Source organism: Podarcis melisellensis, assembly GCF_964234715.1.
Source record: "Podarcis melisellensis genome assembly, chromosome: Z".
NCBI classification, from domain to species: domain Eukaryota; kingdom Metazoa; phylum Chordata; class Lepidosauria; order Squamata; family Lacertidae; genus Podarcis; species Podarcis melisellensis.
Window position 1 is genome coordinate 29,825,773 of NC_138547.1, and position 20,098 is coordinate 29,845,870.

A 20,098-nucleotide genomic window follows, 5' to 3' on the forward strand; every position below is an offset into this window, starting at 1 on the left:
TATCAAACCTTGCCAAACCCCAATAACAGCTTGGACCCAGCTTTTGGAAAATAGGCGCTGTGGGTTAAACCACAGAGCCTAGGGCTTGCCAATCAGAAGGTCAGCAGTTCAAATCCCCACGACGGGGTCAACTCCCGTTGCTTGGTCCCGGCTCCTGCCAACCTAGCAGTTCGAAAGCACATCAAAGTGCAGGTAGATAAATAGGCACTGCTCTGGCGGGAAGGTAAATGGTGTTTCCGTGTGCTGCTCTGGTTCGCCAGAAGCGGCTTAGTCATGCTGGCCACATGACCCGGAAGCTGTATGCCGGCTCCCTCGGCCAGTAAAGCGAGATGAGCGCTGTAACTGGACCTAATGGTCAGGGGTCTCTTTACCTTTACCTAACCATTATGAAAGCAACAAAGTTTTCTTACCTGGCCAGGATTCTCCAATATAACCCTCCGGACACTGCCTTGGGAATAAGGAGACAATTTCAAGGACGGAGATTGGACTTCCTGCAGGGAAGAGAGAAGGTAAACATTTAATATGGCTGTGCAGTAAAATAGAATTCCTCCAAGGGGAGTGGAATCCTCAATGCCTTCCTTGAAACCAAGCAAGCAGATTACCCCTTAGCAATTGGTCAGCAGCACTACCCTATGCATATCCATTTAGACCAGTGCTTTCCAAACTTTTCATGTTGGTGACACACTTTTTAGACATGCATCATTTCACGACATAGTAATTCAGTTTTACTAGCAAACTGGAGGTTAAACTAACCCCTTTCCAGCCCCAGGAGGAGCATGGGGAGCATTCACACGATTCACTTACACACTGCAGCCGACACAAATGTGTTGCAACACACAGTTTGGAAAGCTCTGATTTAGACGCTAAGCCCCACTAAGTTCAGTGCAGATTTCTCCCAGTGAGATAGGAGGGGTAGGAAACATGGTGTCTTACAGATATTGTTAGACCCCAAGCCCCATCAGCTCCAGGCAACGTGAGAAGTAGGTACTGCATGATTTGTGTAAATGCATGGCAGAATTTGGGCATGTGATGTGTAAGTGTTGGTGGGGTAAATGTTGCATTTTGTGAGTCAGGATGTGCCTTATCAAAAGAAAGGCAGTGGAAGGAAAGGGCCCTTGATTCTAAAGTTGTTTTCAAAATGTGCTGCTATAATTTTGCTTTGCTTTTCAAGAGGGCATTGTTTTATTACTTTGTTATCATTTAATATTGTACTGCATTGTATATTGTAGTTTCTCAATGCCTTTGTATATACAATTCAAACAAACATACAGTGGTACCTCGGGTTACAAACACTTCGGGTTACAAACTCCGCTAACCCGGAAGTAGTACCTCAGGTTGAGAACTTTGCCACAGGATGAGAATGGAAATCGCACAGCGGTGGCAGCGGGAGGCCCCATTAGCAAAAGCATGCCTCAGGCTAAGAACGGTTTTGGGTTAAGAACGGACCTCCGGAACAAAATAAGTTCATAACCCGAGGGACCACTACATTGCATTTGTCATTTTGTAAACTGCTTAAGACTGTTTTAAAAATTAAGTGGTATATAAATATATGAAATAAGTAACAAAAGCATATCAATAGCACATGTTGGGTATTCCTGGTTAGGGATTGAAGGTGCTGTCAATTTCGTTTCTCTTTTTCTCATTGTTCCAATATTAAATTCATTTCTTCATCTTTCTAAAGCAATTTGCATTTAACCTCCTGAAAATTCACCAGCATTTTAGTGCAAACGTCTTGTAATAAACAATTTTATGTGTCACACAGTTTCGAGTAATTTTTGCAAGCATTTTTTGTTGTTGTTGCTAATATAATGCATTGTGTCATGCTATTTCCGCTAATATATTTGTTAAGAACACTTTCCCCTAAAATATCCCTTTTGTAAAAATTGCTTAGTTGGAAGAACTGCATCACAAAACTTGGGTATGTGCAGATTTCTAAGGATGGGTATACTTTGGCTCTCATATTGTTTGGGAATGTGTGGATTTGACACATTCACCCTTACTTCTGGTAGACAGGATCGCTGCTTAAGGGCTGTTGTAAAAAGAGCATTACCCTGCAATACATTTCTTGCCTATGTACAGAAATCAGTTTGCAAATTCAGTGATGAAAATAAGTTGACACAACCAGAAAGTAGGAGCAAACTGATAAACCTATTGAGGGCAGCTTTACGGCCCCTCAAAGCCTTGCTGGATAGCTCAGTTGGTTAGAGAACGGTGCTGATAAGGCCACGGTTGTGGGTATATTCTGCAACACACATGTTGAGATTCCTGGATTTTAGGGGTTGGACTAGATGACCCTTGGAACCCCTTCCAACTCTATGATTCTGTGTTCTTGATACAATAATAGTGCAATAGTGGTGGATTCCCCCCCACCCCCGCCGCCTGGTTTTAATTTGTTCTATGATGCTTCTCCATTGCTTAACATTGGCTGGATCATGCCCCCAAATTAAATTTGATATTCTTTATGCTGCCATGACTCATTCCAAATTGCAAACTATTGTTTAAAAGCAAGGACCCTGTTTGTTGCATATATATTTTGCAAGAAGGCATGGTCCCTTATTAGATAACAGCCATTTCAAAGTAGGTCAACTGATCTCATGCACATAATTAGTGCATCTCTCTCTCTCAAGCGCGCGCACACACACATACACACACTGTGTGAAGAGCCTGGGGCAACTTTTCAAGCTGCCTCCTATAACAGATGAGTCAGAACAATAATTCGCTGCAGAAAAGGATCTTAACTAAATGCCAATTATTATAAATTAGAAAACCTCAAAGGTAGGAGTGTTGCTGACTTGCCACAGAGGCACAAAGATGTCTCCCTCCCTCCCTCCCTCCCCCTCTCTCTGCCTCCCACTGTTCTTCCAGTTATGATGATAAAAGTTTGCATTAAGTGAAGTAAGCTAAAGTTGGGTGCAGGAACTTTGTTGACAATGCCTCCAAGCTCAATGGTAGCACACAAGCTTGTAGTGCAGAAGGTCGCAGGTTCAGTCCTTGGCTTCTCCCGTTCAAAGGACCGAGTCACAGGAGATGTGAAAGACCTCTGCTCAGGACCGTTGCTCTCCAGAGTTTCAAGACAGGGATCTCTCCCATCCCCACCTAGAGATGCCCAGGATTGAACCTGTAAACTCCTGCCTGCAAAGTAGATACTCCACAACTGAGCTATGTCCCTTCACCTTTTCCCATCTGTCTCTTCACTGCCCAGTATCTTAAACCTAAATTATCAGGGCAGAGGCCTGTCTATGTTGTTTAAATGATGTACAGGTAACTTGCACCTTGTGCAGGTGTTACTTTCCAGGGATGACGCCTATATGCAAAAGTGTATATACTCAAATCACCCCTTTTGAAGCAATTTTAACACAAGGCAGAGAGCTTTGCCTTCTCGGCTCTTGGAGGTTCTTGTGTGAGATCTTGCGGGACCATCTAAGATCTCTTGAGAGCCTCCCAGAGCCTGGTAAGCAAACTGCGTAAAGTTGAAATTGCACATGTTAAACACACTTAAGTTGCAGGTGATCTGTAATTGCAACTGCTTTAACTGTTATAAATTACAAGATGTATATTCCAGTGGTTGCATATCAGGGACAGACAGGTGGCAACAAAGAATGAACCAAACCCTGACTTTGACCAGCTGCCTTCCACTTCCGCCAATGCTCCTTAAGGGGCTTCAGAAGGGGTGGGAACCTGTGCCCCCCCCCAGACACTGCTAAATTCCAGCAGCCACCAGCCCCAACCAGGAGGGCCAGTGGTCTGAGAAGATGGGAATTGCAGCCCAGCCCTCCAGAAGTTGTTTGACTACAACTCCCAACAGCCCCAGTTGGGATGATCAATGGCCAGGGATGATGGGAGTCTACAGTTTTCCCACCACCAGACTCAAAGAACATGTCTGGCCACCTCCTCCTTATAACTGACTTCATTTTCTGTGTTTTACTTTTTTTGGTATATTCTGCAACATGGCAGTAGCACAAGCATAGTGCATTAGTAATGGGTTTGTACCGGACTGTCCACACATCATTCTGCTTTATTAGTTGTTCTGTGATGGTCCCCCAACATTACTGCATCTAGAGCAGGACCCTTGCACAATGGCACAACAACAGCCCAGGACAAAACAACAACAACAACCATAATTTGTGGTATTAAAAGTTACAGGGAGCAATTCACGGGACATACAATGGTAGGAAACAAAGTATATCCACCCCAAAACTTCTGCAGGTGCAAAGAGTCTTGAAAGCAGGAGTGCCCATAACCGCCTTGATACCATCACGAGCACAAAGCATCATGAGGACACACGAAAAAGGACTTCTGGAGGGGCTAAAAGATTAAAGGAAAGCACGACCCAGTTCTCCAGTCCACTGCTCTAAACTGTCCCACTGGCCAAATTAGGTGTCAGTAATCATATTAAATTCAAATTGTGGCCAATTCTCCAAAAGAATCCGGGGAACTGTAGTTTAAGGATGCTGAGGATCATAGCTCTGTTAGGTGCAAACTACAGTTCCCAAATTCTTTAGGGGTAGCCATGTCCTTTAAATGTATGGTGTGTACACAGCCTGTACTCAGGTATATAATAATAATAATAATAAACATTTCATTCATATTCTCAAACAACAGCAAACAGTTTTCAGCAGATCCTCATAAACTTGCCCAGACAGCGCCCTGTAGCCTCAGGGGCCTGGGAAATAAAGAAGTCATACCTTTAAGCTTCTCAGCTTAAGCAGAGTAAGCTGCAAAAATTATTGAACCCATTTCGTATCGGCCCACAAGCTCATATTGGTTGCGGGGAATGAAAGAAGATATTAAAGTTGAATCAAAGTCTAATCTTTGGAGATTTATAAGGATGGGTTTCCAAATCCTGTAGAGAATAAGATACTTAAGAAGCCCTGCGGGGTGTTTCTCTGAACTAGGAAGATGCTTGCCAGTTTCCCAAAGTAAGGAAGGCTTCAATTTTGCCAAACCTGATTCCAGTCAGCTAAGAGCTATTTCACAGGAGGGACTGAGTCCCACATATGATTGTACCAGAAAATGTCTAATGGCCATCAGAATTTTGCAAACGGAATTTATGAAAAAGTTAGATCACTTAAGGCCAAACTAGATTGGAAGGGGAGTCTTATCTGTTTACTCAGTATAGATTTCCCTAGCCTTACCACAAAGGCTGGGAACGAATCTTGACCCACCAGCAAGACCAAGTTGACCCACATGTCAATTTTCTCCCAACCACAGCCACCTGCCCATTAAGGCTGTGCTATAAATCAATATATTGTCTGATATCGAGTTTTAGATCAAATCGTGATAACCGTTTTTTAAAAAATGATCAGTTCTGCAGGATTCCCAGCAGACCCATTCCTGGGTGATTAAAAGAGCAGTTTGCATCTCACCCTCCTGCTAAAATGAAGGGGAATAAATTTATTTTTAGTAGCACCTTGCACCATTCAGATTTGGCCCAGAAGCCCAATCCCCATAAGGATCTGGCCCATGGAACCAAAAGGATAACCGGTTTTTAAAAAATGATCAGTTCTGCAGGATTCCCAGCAGACCCATTCCTGGGTGATTAAAAGAGCAGTTTGCATCTCACCCCCTGCTAAAATGAAGGGGAATAAATTTATTTTTAGTAGCACCTTGCACCATTCAGATTTGGCCCAGAAGCCCAATCCCCATAAGGATCTGGCCCATGGAACCAAAAGGATGCCCTGCCCCTGCCCTGCCAGTGGTGTAGTGTGCCCAAAATGGTTAGGGGGCACAGAATTTCAGCACCCAGTACTGCCTCAGTACAGCTTCCGTCACTGGACTCCATTGAAAACGGCTCCTCAAACCAACCAGGAAGTGACCTGTCCAGGCAATCTGTACAACCACTGAAGAAAGCCCCTGCAGTGTGAGGGAATCAAGACTCTCTGGGCAGCTGGGAAAATGGCAATTCCTGCTCAGGCTGCTGCACCACCCCTCAGACTGCAAATGGCAGAATGCAGCCCATCTGTTCTGTTTAACAGGTTTGCCTAACAGGTAGAGATCACAATTGAGCAGGCAGAGGCAGCCTCTCTCACAAAGCTGATTCCATCAGGCTCAGCTGTTCCATCCAAGCACTGCAACACTCCCAAAGAATGTTAGGGAGTTAATAAGCATTGGTTTAACTCTCTAATGACCTCCCGTCATTGAAACAGCCCATGAGGGGGGAGCTTGTGGGCTACCCTCATAAAGACCTCCACCACCATGCCCAGCAGCTAACCCTCCTACAGATTCAGAGCAGAGTCTGAATAGCATGATTTGAAGGAATGGAGGTGCGTTCACGAGGCATGTTGGCAGTGCTAGCCCATGTGGCCCTGTTGCCTTCCATGTCCTTTCCACATGTGGCTGGGGTCAACTCTTTTGTATTAATGGGAGCCTAGGTCTGAGGGGTGGATCAACAACATGGCAGGTTCAAAAAACCAAGGCAGAACCAAGGAGGCAGCATGCACACCCTAGAGCAGGCCCACCCATGTAAAACTAACAATGCTACCCAAACTCAAAAATGGTTCGAAGGTCAAATTTAATAGGTTTCAAAATGAGCAGGTCTGTAACAAGCATGGGTCTCTCTCTCTCTCTCATGCAACAAAATTATTTCAGGATTTTGGGGAGATGGCAAACATTCAGCTGAGTATATACTGTGGGTTTTGGCAAACAGTGAGACAATTATGTTTTCCAAGGGCAAGTTTGCCCATTCCTATGTAAAACATACAAATCTTCTGGAACTGCATCACTTCAGGACACAAGATAGGAGCAGGGTTATATTATTAAATCAGTGGTAGACAACCTGGCACCCTCCACATGACATCAGATTACAACTCCCATCAGCCCCAGCCAGCATAGTTGCTGGTCTGGGATGATGAGAACTGTAGCCCATCAAGATCTGGAGGGCTCCATGTTGGCCATCCCAGGGCCAGCCCACTCACGAGGCAAGGTGAGGTGACCACATAGGCAGCAGAACCCAATGTTCTTTATTCCCCCTTTGTTCCTGATGTAGGTCTTCACACATCCTTTCTTCTCTGGCAGGGAGGGCAGCACCATTTTGTGGTACGCCTCAGGTGCCAAAATGTATTTGGCCAGTCCTGGTCATCCTTGTACTAAATGCTCCCTCACATGGAAAACAAAACAAAACCCTGTCTTTGATAAACTAGTCTTTCCTTTCTCTTCCTAGCATTATAGTTTTCTTGGCTCCAAGCATCTGAACACCTGATCTCCAACTTGTTTTCGAAACTGACATAATCCAAAGATAGTTGTACACTGACTGCCTTCAAAACGGTAAAGAAAGTAGCGGCCTGACAACGTAGAACGGACACTCCAAACCAATGACCTCCCCTGCTCTTAAGAGAGATTTTTCTGGCACTACTAGTTGGACAACATATCTGAGCTTTGAGACTCACATTCCACTCCTTTCATTTCAATTGTGACCTGGCTGAATAACGTTGCCAACGCATGGAGCAGATCCCTCACCTGCAACCACCTCAAGCCGTTCCTTCCCAATCCTCTCCTCCTGAGTAGACCCTGTACACTTTGTGGAAACTCAGGAGCCAGTTAATGCTGATGGCATTCAGTTCCTCCCCAGGTGACTGGTAACATTCTATGAGTTACCTATCAAATGAACCATCTTTTCTGGCAATAGCATGTTGCAAACCTGCAATATGCCTTCAATTGGGGATTGATAGAAAGTGGTGTCCAAACAGGTTGCCATCCTGAGGGATGGCAGTTAAGGCAGGGATGGGAGACAAATTTTCCATCTTTCCAGGGTCACATATCAATTGTGGGCAGGGCCAGAGGCCCTATTACTAGTGTGGTCTAAAGAAGACAGACAGGACAGCTTAAAGTCAGTAAAGCATAAGACTCTTAATCTCAGAGTTGTCAGTTTGAGCCCCATGTTAGCCAAAATATTCCTGCATTGAAAGGGGTTGGGATAGATGAGCCATGTGGCAACTTCCAACTGTATGATTCTGGTTGTTGGGTTGGCATCTTTTTTGGCGCCACCCCCCCCTTATCTCTCTTTCTTGCATTCTTCTGCAAACACTTGAGAAAGTTTCCTGGGTTGATTTATCCTTGCCATGCAAACATTATAAGGCCCAGGAGCTCAGTCAGGCCAATCAACATTTAAGAGCTGCAGCCATCAGCACTGAACTTCTGTGCAATCTTCAAAGGGAAATATACTTGTGAATGGGCTGGGCTTTGGAGTTCTGGTGGATGAGAAGCACACACTTCACTCATCACATGGAGACTAAGGGCAAAAGCCGGTAGAGCGATAAGTGTTAGTTTTGGCTTTGTGCCACGAGCTAGTATCTATATGCAATGTATTAGGGCCGGCCCTACCATTAGATGGAGTGAGATGGTTACTGTTAAGTTGTGGGTAAACATATCAGATGACACAGCGATTCTTCAAACAGCTCTTGTTTATTGACAGGCCCAGAACAGAACAGGGCTGAAGGGTTCAGCCAACCTGCTTATATAGAGCTCAACTACAAAGCAACAGTAAAAAAAACTTTCTCTAACTATCCAATCACTGAACATCACTTTCAATTCCTTATTTGCATATGTGGACCTGAGTGAAAACTATCTACAGTATCCCCCTGCTGGCCCAGGGTGAGAACTTCAGGACATAATAGTTGCCTCAGGCAGCTGATTTCTGGGGCTCGTGAAAAGGCAGCAAATTGTTAGTTCTTTGAATTGCTGTTGTATTTTTTACTCCCCAAGAGGAGGACTTGTGGGTTTTCCATCTCAGCAATGGAAATGATTTGGCTGGCCTTGGGCACTACACACCTTGAGCTGGGGGGACGGTTGGTGCCATTTGCTTCTCTGCTCTAGACCGCAAAATGTTTTGGGTTGGTCCTGAGGTGTCACAAGTGTAGCTGCAATGAGATTCTATTATTGTTATTAATATAGGAAGCTGCCTTATAATGCATATTAGGAGCAATAATAAGATAAATTAGGAACACAGAAGCTGCCTAATACTGAGTCAGACAATTGGTCCATTGAGCTCAGTACTGTCTACATGGACTGGCAGCAGCTCTCTGGGATTTTAGGCAGCCCTACCTGAAGATGCCAGGGATTGAAGCTAGAGCCTTCTACATGTAAAGCAGCTGCTCTAGCACTGAGCTACAGCCCTCTCCCCAGTAAGGGAGTGTGTACTATCAATAAGGAAAACTTACAAAGTAGGAAAGACACTCATAAATGAAGGCTGTGATTCTAAGTAAACATATTAGGAAGGAAACCTCAATGAATACATTGGGACTTATTTCTTGATCGTGCTGTAAGTTCCTTATGACAGTAAGGAAACATCTACAAGATATGACTAGGTCTGATATATAAACCATAGTTTGTGCTAAAAGAGTTTTGATATATTGAGTCTATAGCACTGACAAGATTTCTGTTCAAATGCTATCTTTCAGATAAGCAGAAACTAGATTCAGGATGACCTTTACTACTTCTGTAATGAGAGAGCATTCATCTTCAGTTTTTAGAATGTCAAAAAATGTTCAACTCTGGCATTTTAAGCTCCAGTGACAAAGGCCAACCAGAAATATTGATTTTCTATAAATCTCTCTCTCTGGGTGCAGAGATCAGAATGCAACAAAAGGGTTGGGGGAGCAGAAAGTTTCAAATTCATAGAATTTTTAGACACCCGGGTGACCGGGTGAGGATTTTTCCAGACACAACAGAAGAACATAAACAATGAACTCTCCAAGACAACACTTCATTTTAAGGGTGCAGGAAAACTAAACTTATTTTAGTAGCCATAGAAACACACCTGCTGCATTTTGTTTCAGACTTGTCTCAAAGACTGAGCTGGGGAAACAGGTTTTGTCTGTTTTTAGGAGCTGGCTGAGCACTGACTGGCTGATACCTGTGATGCCACAAACCCATTCCTTCAGTCTAGAGCAAATAGTATATGTGTGTGTTTTTTAAAAGTTACCAAATTATTTTCAAGAAAAAGGCAGACACCTAATGCATGGAGGGAAGGTTCAACAGTGACGATGATTAAATCAGCATTGAAGTTGGTGTCAGCTTTGTCAATGGCAAAGATGGGGAAGGGTTAAAAGCTCCTTGTTTTCCTGTTTTCTGCTCCTTGTTTTTGTACACAGCATAAATGAAGTAGTTCCAAGTGCCCTAGACTAGTTCCCGGTTAATGAGCCAGAGGTATAAACTGTACCTCCCACATTGCCAGGTGCAATGCAGGCAAGCCAGATCCTATTTATCTGAATGGGATTAGTGTACTAAGCAATGCCATTTTCATACGTCCCATACATTAAACATTATATGCAATGCTTAGAGCAGATCCATTATAATTCATGAGCATGACCAGGTTCATTAATTTCAATAGTTCCACTCGGAGAAGAACTTAGTTGCAAACAACCCTAAGTTATGAACATCACCAAAGTGTGTATCTCTCTAGGGTCATCAGTGCTGGTGATGAAGGGCCTTCTGTTTGATAACTGGGATTAGATATTACCATTGCAATGCAGAAACATAACACAGATTATAATACAGTATTAGCTCTGTCTGGGCCTCACAGGATATATAGCATGGACTTTCTTTTCTTTTCTTTTTAATTGATTTTAAATTTCAAGTAACAAAACATAACCATACAAGGAGAACAAAGCTTATTAGTTGTTTGCCATTTGAGGTTAGGCATTGCTATACTTCTTTCTTGACCTTCTAAAGAGTTTTATGAGGTAGCCAAGGCCTCTTGCTTACAGGAATAAAATTCAGTATTATTTTTTGCCAATTATAATACATGAGAGACAGGTATGCTTGTTGGCAGTGTTATTTTTCTAGAAAAAGAGGTGCCAGAACTCACCATGAACACCTACCTCTCTTGTTTTCTTAGAATGGCAATGGAGCCCACCTGAGACGTGCCAGAACTGAGTTCCAGCAAGTTCCAATTTAAAAAAAGGCCCTGCTGCTGGTAAGACTTGGAATAAGTAAAGAAGGTGCAGAAATTGCATCGTTTTTGTGTTAGAAACTATGCCCAACCATGAGACTGTGACCAATTTCTGAGCTTAGTGAGAAAAGTTCAATTTCTCTAGTTAAGACAGATTATTCGGTACATTTTCTCTCAGGTATTTAAAAGAAGCACTACAGAGTTTCAGGCCAGTTGTTTTGTGCCAAGGCAATTGTTGGTTTGGCAGGTTGTGTATCAATTCAGATTTAGTGAAACTATCAGTGAACCCAGTGAATCTTGCTATATATAGCAAGTTGGTGCATAATAGCAGGTAACAAGGTTTCAGGATCAGAAAGGAATAGTGCAACATCATCTGTGAACATACTGATAATATAGGTTTGTCCAAATCATTCAAAAACATTTTGCATTATCTTCTGTTTTCAGTGTCAAAGCTAAGGGTTTCATGGTCAGAGCAAAAAGCAGGGGAGGTAGTCAGCAGCCTTGCTTCATGTCCAAATCAATGGGAAATGTTGAAGAGCATTCCCCATTCATTAAAACTTGGACCACTGACCCATAGTAAAAATTATAAAGTGTATCAACCCAGGATGCACTAATACCAAAGGAATGTAGAATTTCAAAGAGATATTACCTGTCTAAACAATCAAATGCCTTGACTGTATCCAGCATCAGCAGAACAGTAGGTTATGGACTTCAGAAAATTGTACTTCTAATAGGAAGGTTATGGATCTTTAACTTATGAATCTGACTTCATCATGGTGGACATAGCTGGGTGAAATTTCTGAATGCCTACTAGCCAGTGTGCCTGTAAATAATTTAGCATCCATATCAATCAATGAAATAGGTCTTTATGATTCAACTTATTTGAGGTCTTTTTGTGGTTTGGGTATAACTGTGATAACCGAGTACATTACCGAGTTCAAGTACATTAAGAGTTATGAATGAAAACAAGCAGGAGCTGCAGCAAAATGTCAGACCCTCCACGTGTTCTTATTTTCCAGGGACAGTCCTGGATTTACTGAAGCTGTCCCAGTTTCTGCTTTGATCCCAGAATGTCCCACTTTTCCTTACAACATCCCTATTTTTATCGGAAAAATGTTGGAGGGTATGAAATGTTACAGTGCAGACTGCACCTGTTTCAGGGTCCCAGCCAGTCAGACATGCCTTATTCAAGGATAATCCATCTCATTCTATCTCCCTTGTTTTTCATCCCTGCTTAGAGTCAGCGAGCCATCATTCTGCAGTCACTGCAAACAGTAGGCTTTTTCACTGACCCTGCTGCTACTTCCTTTTTATTGTGCTTGAACGGTGCCAATTTGACTTCAGACAGATCCACAACCAGAGAATGATTTTTCTGTTAATATATACAGGATGATACACAAGCTGCATATACGCCCAGTTGCTCAGTCAGAAGCAAGCGGACTCTCTCCTTCCAGAGTACTGGCCAAAAGGGGCAAAGACAATGTGAGGTTCTGAAATATCTATGATAGGTTTTGTTCCATGCCCAGCTTGTACAGAGAAAGATTACAGATGGACAGGTTCAACATACCAAGATGTTAAGAAAGGCTGCAGACTAGCTCAGTAGCACAGTATCTGTCTATCATGCAAAAAAAATCCCAGGTTCAGTCCCCAGCAGCTCTGGGTAGATCTAGGGGGGGGGGGACACTCTCCACTGCCAATCAGCGTGGACGATATTGAGCTGAATGGTCCAAGGACTCAGAATAAGGCAGCTCCCTATATCCCCATGAGATCCATATTTAGCACAAATGTCAACTCTACACATGCTTTCTTCTCTCAAGTCTGCTGCGCTTGGTGTAATTTTTTAATGACACAAGAATTCAGTGCAATAAGATGATTCAGCTGCCAAGAATTACCCAGAGGTGGAATGGGTGGGCAATGTGAAGCAGGAATGGAAAAGGATGGCTTGGGCAGGAGCAAGAGAACTGCTGGTGAGGTACCGTAATTAAACAGTACCTTCCCCTGGCCTCTGGGAACAACTGAAGTCACGTCCACACACTGAAAGCAAGTGCTTTACATGTATGGCGCAGACGTCACCAAAGTCTGTGGCTTTCCCCAGTCACCAGCTTCCATGATTTCCCTTTCTCCAGATGGAGTGGGCTGCCATCCGAAAGGTCAATTGTGGAGGAAGGAAAAACCCATGCATCTGACAAATCCACCGAATGCAGTTGCAGGGAGTTACCCTGCCTGACATTTAGAGTTGACATGCCTCCTTCCTCGCAACATCGGGACAGCCCAAAAAGCTGATGTGGCACAACACACCTACACAAGTTGTGTTTTTTTTAAAAAAAAAATCATGTTTAGCGTACAAAACATTATTTTCTTTGGAATTAGCAGGAACTAACTTCCCACTGTATACTGAGTACTTGCCCCCTGATTTTAACTAATAGCCACAGCAGAGTTATCTGGTTTGCATGCCAAAGGTCCCAGCTTCAATCCCTGGCATCGCCTGGTAGGGCTAGGGAAAGCCCCCCCCCCCCCAAATCTAAAAACTTTGAAGAGCCACTGCCAGTCAGTTCACACATTACACTAAACCAAACCATGGTTTAGCATGAACAAGAGAGCATGCTGGTTCCCAAGACGCCGATCGCTCCTCCCTGGCCGTTCTGCTGCTGAGCTAAGACATGGCTGACTTGGCGTGATGTGAAAACCAGGCCAAGCGAGTAGAGTTGGCAACCTGTAGTTAGATGGACCAATGGTCTGACTCAATAAAGGCAGGTTCCTTTGATCCTATGAACAGTAGCAATTCCGAAAAAGCAGATTTGGATAAAATTGTTCAGATCAGTCAGAATCCAATTATCCTCATTGGTGGTTGCATTAAAAATGAAACTGTTGCGCGGCAAAACCTTTAGATGTAGTTAGCAAATCACAAAGCCCTGCAGCTAACCCTGAATGGACTGTCCCTTGAGCAATCTTTAAACATTGTGCTATTGCAAGTAATTGTAAATTTCATCATACAGTACTCTCCCAGTTCTGCCTTCTACATCTAGATTAAAATTGGCCCTATTGTTTTTTAGTATTGGAATATACTATAAACCAAAAAAGCCAACTTCAAAGATATAAGGATTGTCTTTCCGGTAACTATTTTGGATTCAGTGTTAAGGAACTAGTGTATCTTGAAGGTCGATAGAAGCCTTTCCCAACCTGGTGCCCTCCTGACGTTGATGGACTATAATTCCAATCAACCCCGACCAGCACGGCCAACGCCTTGCAGGAGCAGATTGAGGAAAGCTGGTCTATGTTATGCTCATTCCTTTCATGCTGTTCTTACCGTCCTGACTTTCCTTCTCAGTGAAAGCACTAAAATGCTTTTATCATAGTCCAAAGTCCACTGACTATGGAGATAACACAACACATACAGATTATCCATTTCACAGGAAAAGATATTTCAAGTTGTTCCAGAGAAACAAATGGAACTTCCTCTGTACCAAATATTATGTTCCCTAAAGTTATTTCCCAAAGGCGTGTCCAGACACAAATCCAGCAGGGGGTCACAGAACATGTCCAACTCCTTTTTTTTTGGGGGGGGGGGGACATAGCTCAGTAGTAAAGCATCAGATTTGCATGCATCCCAGGTTCTTTTCCCTGGCATTTCTAGGTACGGCTGGGAGAGACCAACGTTTGCAACCCAAGAGAGTGAGGGATTATGGAAGCTGGAGTATAACAACTGGATTTGATTCCCCATCACCTATGAAGTCCACCAGGTAACAATGGACCACTTGCTGTCTAACATACCCAACATACCTCACAGGGTTGTTGGGAGAAATCAAATAGGCCAAATTAAGAACCATGCATGCCATCTTGAGCTCCTTGGAGGAAAAGTAGAAAATAAATGTTTCTATACTAATAACAATTCCCACTGTCAACAGCTTACTATATCTTGTTAGTGCATCAACATAAACAGACACTATCTTCCCTATTTCACCCTATGATCTGGCTCAGACAGAATTTGCTTTTCCTAGGCAAACAGCACGCAGCTGTGTTTACCAAGGCCTGTGGGCTTTTCGCTCCCACTCATGCCTGTGGGAGGCGAATCGTTTCCAATACAAATGTGCACATGGACTCAGCTCCTCTTTACCACACACACAAACACACACACAACCCCTGGAATAAAGTTGTGTTTGTGAAAATATATTTTGGGTCAAGTCACCAATGAAAACTAGAAACTAAACTGGTTGTAAGCGGATTGCAGTTTCTCACAGAACTGTAGCGTTGGAAAGGTAGGGTCATATAATCCAACCCCCTGCTTTTAAATACTATTTATTCTGTGACCATTCAGCAGTTATGAATGGATTCCTCCCGACGATTTAGATGGGATAGCTCGGCTGGATACAGTTCAGCGCTGGTAACACTAGGGTTGCAGGTTAGATCCCCATAAGGGACTGCTGCATATTCCTGTAGGGGGCTGCACTAGATCAGGGGCCAGCAACCTTTTTCAGCCGCGGACCGGTCCACCGTCCCCTAGACCATGTGGGGGGCCGGCTATATTTTTTTTGGGGGGGGGGGAAATGAATGAATTCCCATGCCCAACAAATAACCCAGAGATGCTTTTTAAATAATAGGACACATTCTACTCATGTAAAAACACACTGATTCCCAGACAGTCCACGGACTGAGAAGGCTATTGGGCCGCATCCGGCTCCCGGGCCTTAGGTTGCCTACCCCTTGACTAGATGCTGCAAGGTTTCTTCCAACTCTATGGTTCTATGAATCCTACTGATACCTCCCTGGGAATTAAGTCCCACAGAACTCAATGGCCCTTATATTCGAAGAAGACACAGGTAGCATTTCACAGGGACAATTTCCAACAAGCAAAGCACCACAGACCAAGGCCATAAATGTAGAATTTGACAGGGAGATGAGCCACCAACCCGAGGGGGTGTGGTGAGTAAAAAAATTTCCTTGCCATTTAACATTGTGCCCCCTAAAGTTAGCAAGTGATTAATCTTGGGGATCGAGGTGAGCCTCACTGGTTAACACAGCTGTGTTCTAATCAGTAACCTCCCCCACCCCACAAGGGGTGCCAACTTGAATAAAATAAGGGCAGGAAGGGACAGGTAAGGCCTGCCCCGTATGATCAATCACACACCATTTGAATGGCAATGACCATCAACTGGGTGGGGGGCAGCCCCCTCAAATGTTTTATGGGGGGCAACGGACCTCAGCCACCAAGGAGCTGCCTCCTATGCCCCCCCCCCAATAAAAAGACCAATTGATAAAATGATGCTGGACAAGGAAACTGATAAGAGAGGGAAATGGAAGCAACTGCCCTTTTGGACGCGTTTGCCCTTACCTCGGAGGGGAGTGCATTTGATAAGCGTAACGCGTGAAAAATGAGCCACGGAGGAAGCCGGTTTGGGGACCAAAATAGTAAAGTCGGAAACCAAGCCCCCGATAACCCTCCGAGTGACGCCAGCGCCCTTCGACGGGGCGGGAAGGAAAGCCATCATTTACCTGCAGCGGGGGGTCGCTGCTCCAGATGACGTGCTGGCAGCCCGGGGTGGTCTCCAAGGGGGAGGGCGCACGAGGCAAGCAGTTGGGCGGGTCCAGGAGCTGCACGCGTTTCCCGCCGGGGCTGCTGTAAGTCCGGACGCGTTCGTAGACCACGCTGCCTCCGCTGTGGCAGCCGTCCTGGGAGCAGGGCATCGGGTCTGGGCACTGCAGGGGCATCGGCAGCGGCGCGGGGCGGTTCTGCCGCGCGCGGGGCAGCGTGGCTGGGAGAGGGACCGGGCACGTCTGCTGGGGCAGCGGCCGGGACACCGACGGCGGGCCGCACGGCTCGTAACAGGGCCTGGCGGTCACCACCGGCGGCTGGGCCGGGCACGTCTGCGGGGGCAGCGGCCTGGGAATCGTCGGAGGGCCGCAAGGCTCGAAGCAAGGGCGGGAAGGGGCCGGCGGTGGCGGCACGTAGGAGGGGGCCGGCGCGGGCGGCACGTAGCAAGGGGCCGGCGGGGTGTAGCAGGGCTGCGGCGGCCGCATGCACGGCGGCAGCGTCGTCGCCTGGGTTTGTTGCTGGATGCCGTACATGGCTGGCTCTGGCTGGAGGACCGTCGAGGGAAGCTGGCGGGCTGGCACTGGCCAGGCAGGTGCGCCGGGCGTGGGGTTAGCAAGATGGGCCGCCCTCGCCGCTGGGGACACGCCTGCCGCGCCGTCGCGGCTCAGCTCACCTGAGTCCGCTCCGCCCCGGGCACAGAGCCAGACCGCCAAGAGGGAAATGGGCAGGAAGCCAGGATCCCAGGTGCCAAAGCAAGCACCCGCCCGGGCAACGTTCTTGCTGCCTCCGCGAGAGGGGACTTTGGCCCTATTGGAGGCAGCTGGAAGCGCGGCTACAAAAGCCGACAGTCGCTTCCACCCCGCCTCTCCCCACCCGTCTCTTCCCTTTACTTTAATACTGTTTTATTTAGAGTTATCGTGGTTTCTTACAAATCAACAAATTACTTCTTTCGTTCGTTCTCTCTTGGCAAAGAACCCGTTCTTTTTATTATAAATAATCATTATAACACTTTCGTGCCTTTTACGCGCCCACCCACTTGGCAAAAATCCGCCCTGTGAATAGCAGGGCGCCACCTTCCTCCAGGCAAAGGTCAACGGTGCGCCTGTCCTGCACTCGCCGCTGTCATTTGGGCCGCTCCTCTTCCCCAGTCCAGGTGGGTGGGAGGGTGCCGCTTCATTTGAAAAGCAAAAAACCTCCGTTGCGAACTTATAAGCAGTTTTGCGCATCGCCTGTAATACTCTTCTTCCTGTATAAGGACAGCTTAAGCTTTGCTGTCCGTTGAGTTCATTTGGGATTAGTTCCAAGCATAGGAGCAAAAATATTTGAGGGAGCCTCTCCCCCTGCAGAAATTGGTGAGCATTGCCACTCAAATAGTGTCTAAAATTCTATTATTCTAAGCCTTCTGAGTAGTATCTTGTGGCAATGAATTCTATATGGGTTTCCCATGGGCATCTGCCCGTGTGAACAGAACTTCATGGACCATTAACCTGATTCAGCAGACTGAATAGTCTTAATTCTTCCAAGTTACTTTGCTACGACTTACACATTTTTATTTCTATATTACATTTCTAGCCTATCCTTCCCTCCAAAGGAGCCCAAGGTTGCAAACAACAAAGGGTTAAAACAATTGAATTCAAAATAATAAAAAAACACTTTAAAAACATTCTTAAAAATCCAGCTGAAAACAATCCAAAACATTTAGAACATCTAAAGAAATTTACAAGCAATCACACACCCTCACAGTTGCTAATTTGTTTTTCTTTTTCTTTTTTGTTAATTTTCCAATACAAAATTAAAACAAACATTTTCAATATTATCACAAATACATAATTTTGACCTCCTTCAGCTCATCCGCGAATCTTCCGTTTTCTGATCTTTTTTCCGCAATTCTGAATTTAACATTGCCTTTTATTTCAAGTAACCTACTCCCTCTGTTCCCTTTTTTACAATGTTTCTAATAACATTGCTAATTTGAAGGTTGCTAATTTGAAGGTGGACGCGGGTGGCGCTGTGGGTTAAAGCCTCAGCGCCTAGGGCTTGCCGATCGAAAGGTCGGCGGTTCGAATCCCTGTGGTGGGGTGCGCTCCCGTTGTTCGGTCCCAGCGCCTGCCAACCTAGCAGTTCGAAAGCACCCTCGGGTGCAAGTAGATAAATAGGGACCGCTTTCTAGCGGGAAGGTAAACGGCGTTTCCGTGTGCAGCTCTGGCTCGCCAGAGCAGCGATGTCACGCTGGCCACGTGACCCGGAAGTGTCTTCGGACAGCGCTGGCCCCTGGCCTCTTGAGTGAGATGGGCGCACAACCCCAGAGTCTGGCAAGACTGGCCCGTACGGGCAGGGGTACCTTTACCTTTACCTTAATTTGAAGGTTGCCATGGCCAGTATCTTTCAGCCATCAACTGTTTGGGTAGACAAGACTGGAGTTTCACTTTTGCTGAAAGTCGAAAGTGATGATCAAGACACTAGCACAGAGAAGCATTCCACAGATGGAATTACCACCGAGAAGGCCCTGTCAAGGGGGAGCACCTCCATATAGCACAGGAATATGGAAAATAAAGTTCACTGGATTATTTGAGGTCAGCCAAATGCCCAAGAAGGACGCGGGTGGGTTAAACCACAGAGCCTAGGGCTTGCCGATCAGAAGGTTGGTGGTTCAAATCCCTGCAACGGGATGAGCTCCCGTTGCTCGGTCCCGAAAGCACCTCAAAGTGCAAGTAGATAAATAGGTACCGCTCCAGAGAGAAAGTAAACAGTGTTTCCGTGCGCTGCTCTGGTTCGCCAGAAGCGGCTTAGTCCTGCTGGCCACATGACCCGAAAGCTGTACACCAGCTCCCTCGGCCAATAAAGTGAGATGAGTGCCGCAACCCCCAGAGTCGGCCACGACTGGACCTAATGGTCAGGGGTCCCTTTATCTTTAAATGCCCAATAAACAGATCCTTTGGTAGAATACCTACTTTCCAGATCACAGCCCTGGTCAGGTTGAATCAGGGTCAGGTTGAAAAAAGAAAAGAAAACTCCAATGGCAAGAGCCGTTCAGCAGTGGAGCAAACTGTCATGGGAAATGGTGGGTTTGCCTTTGCTGCAAATATTTTAAGCAGAGGCTGGCTGGCCCACCTGTCAGGGATGCTGTAGAGGCATTCTGCACTGCAGATCCAGCACTGAGCAGTGGGTTGAATTAGATTACCTTCAAGGTATCTACTGACTCTAAAATTCTGTGATTCATACTGATAGTGCCTCTTTCTTGGTAAGTCCACTGGCCCTGATCCTGTTGGCATGGGGACACTGAATTTGCTCTTAGAAGGAGTGATGCAAAACGGAGAGAACCACTTGTACTCGATTTATGCCAGGAAATAAGAGATGCTCAAACTTTTTAAAAAACAAATGAGCAACACCCCCCCCCCCCAGTGCAGCATGACTGGCTTACCACATTTTGAAGGCACTGAACTAGTGCCCGTTGACATCTAAAGAGCCGCCCCGCCACACCCCCACAAGCATTCAGATCATACCCTAAAATTACATACCTAAACCAATTATTACTATCGTATATTTACCCCGAATTCTTGCAAGAGACTGACAATGGCTTCTGCCTCATGTCAGCTTTTAAAGACAGCTGTTAAAATGTGCTTGTTGAGGGTAGAATAACACCAGTCTCGCCTCTAGCAAGCTTTTTGTCTCGGTAACAT

The 20,098-nt window shown here is 45.4% G+C and overlaps 1 protein-coding gene across 1 annotated transcript in view; it reads right to left on the bottom strand.

The window, feature by feature from the left end:
* The window catches only part of POF1B (POF1B actin binding protein), a 42,147-nt gene extending 25,181 nt beyond the window's left edge, over positions 1–16,966 (bottom strand). The window contains exons 1-2 of the mRNA XM_081897403.1: positions 16,379–16,966; positions 411–491 (exon numbers count right to left, since the gene is read on the bottom strand). Of these exons, the coding sequence (XP_081753529.1) occupies positions 411–491; positions 16,379–16,951 (654 nt within the window). The 5' untranslated portion in view covers positions 16,952–16,966. The remainder of the gene's footprint in view (positions 1–410; positions 492–16,378) is intronic.
* Between the last annotated feature and the right edge of the window lie 3,132 nt (positions 16,967–20,098).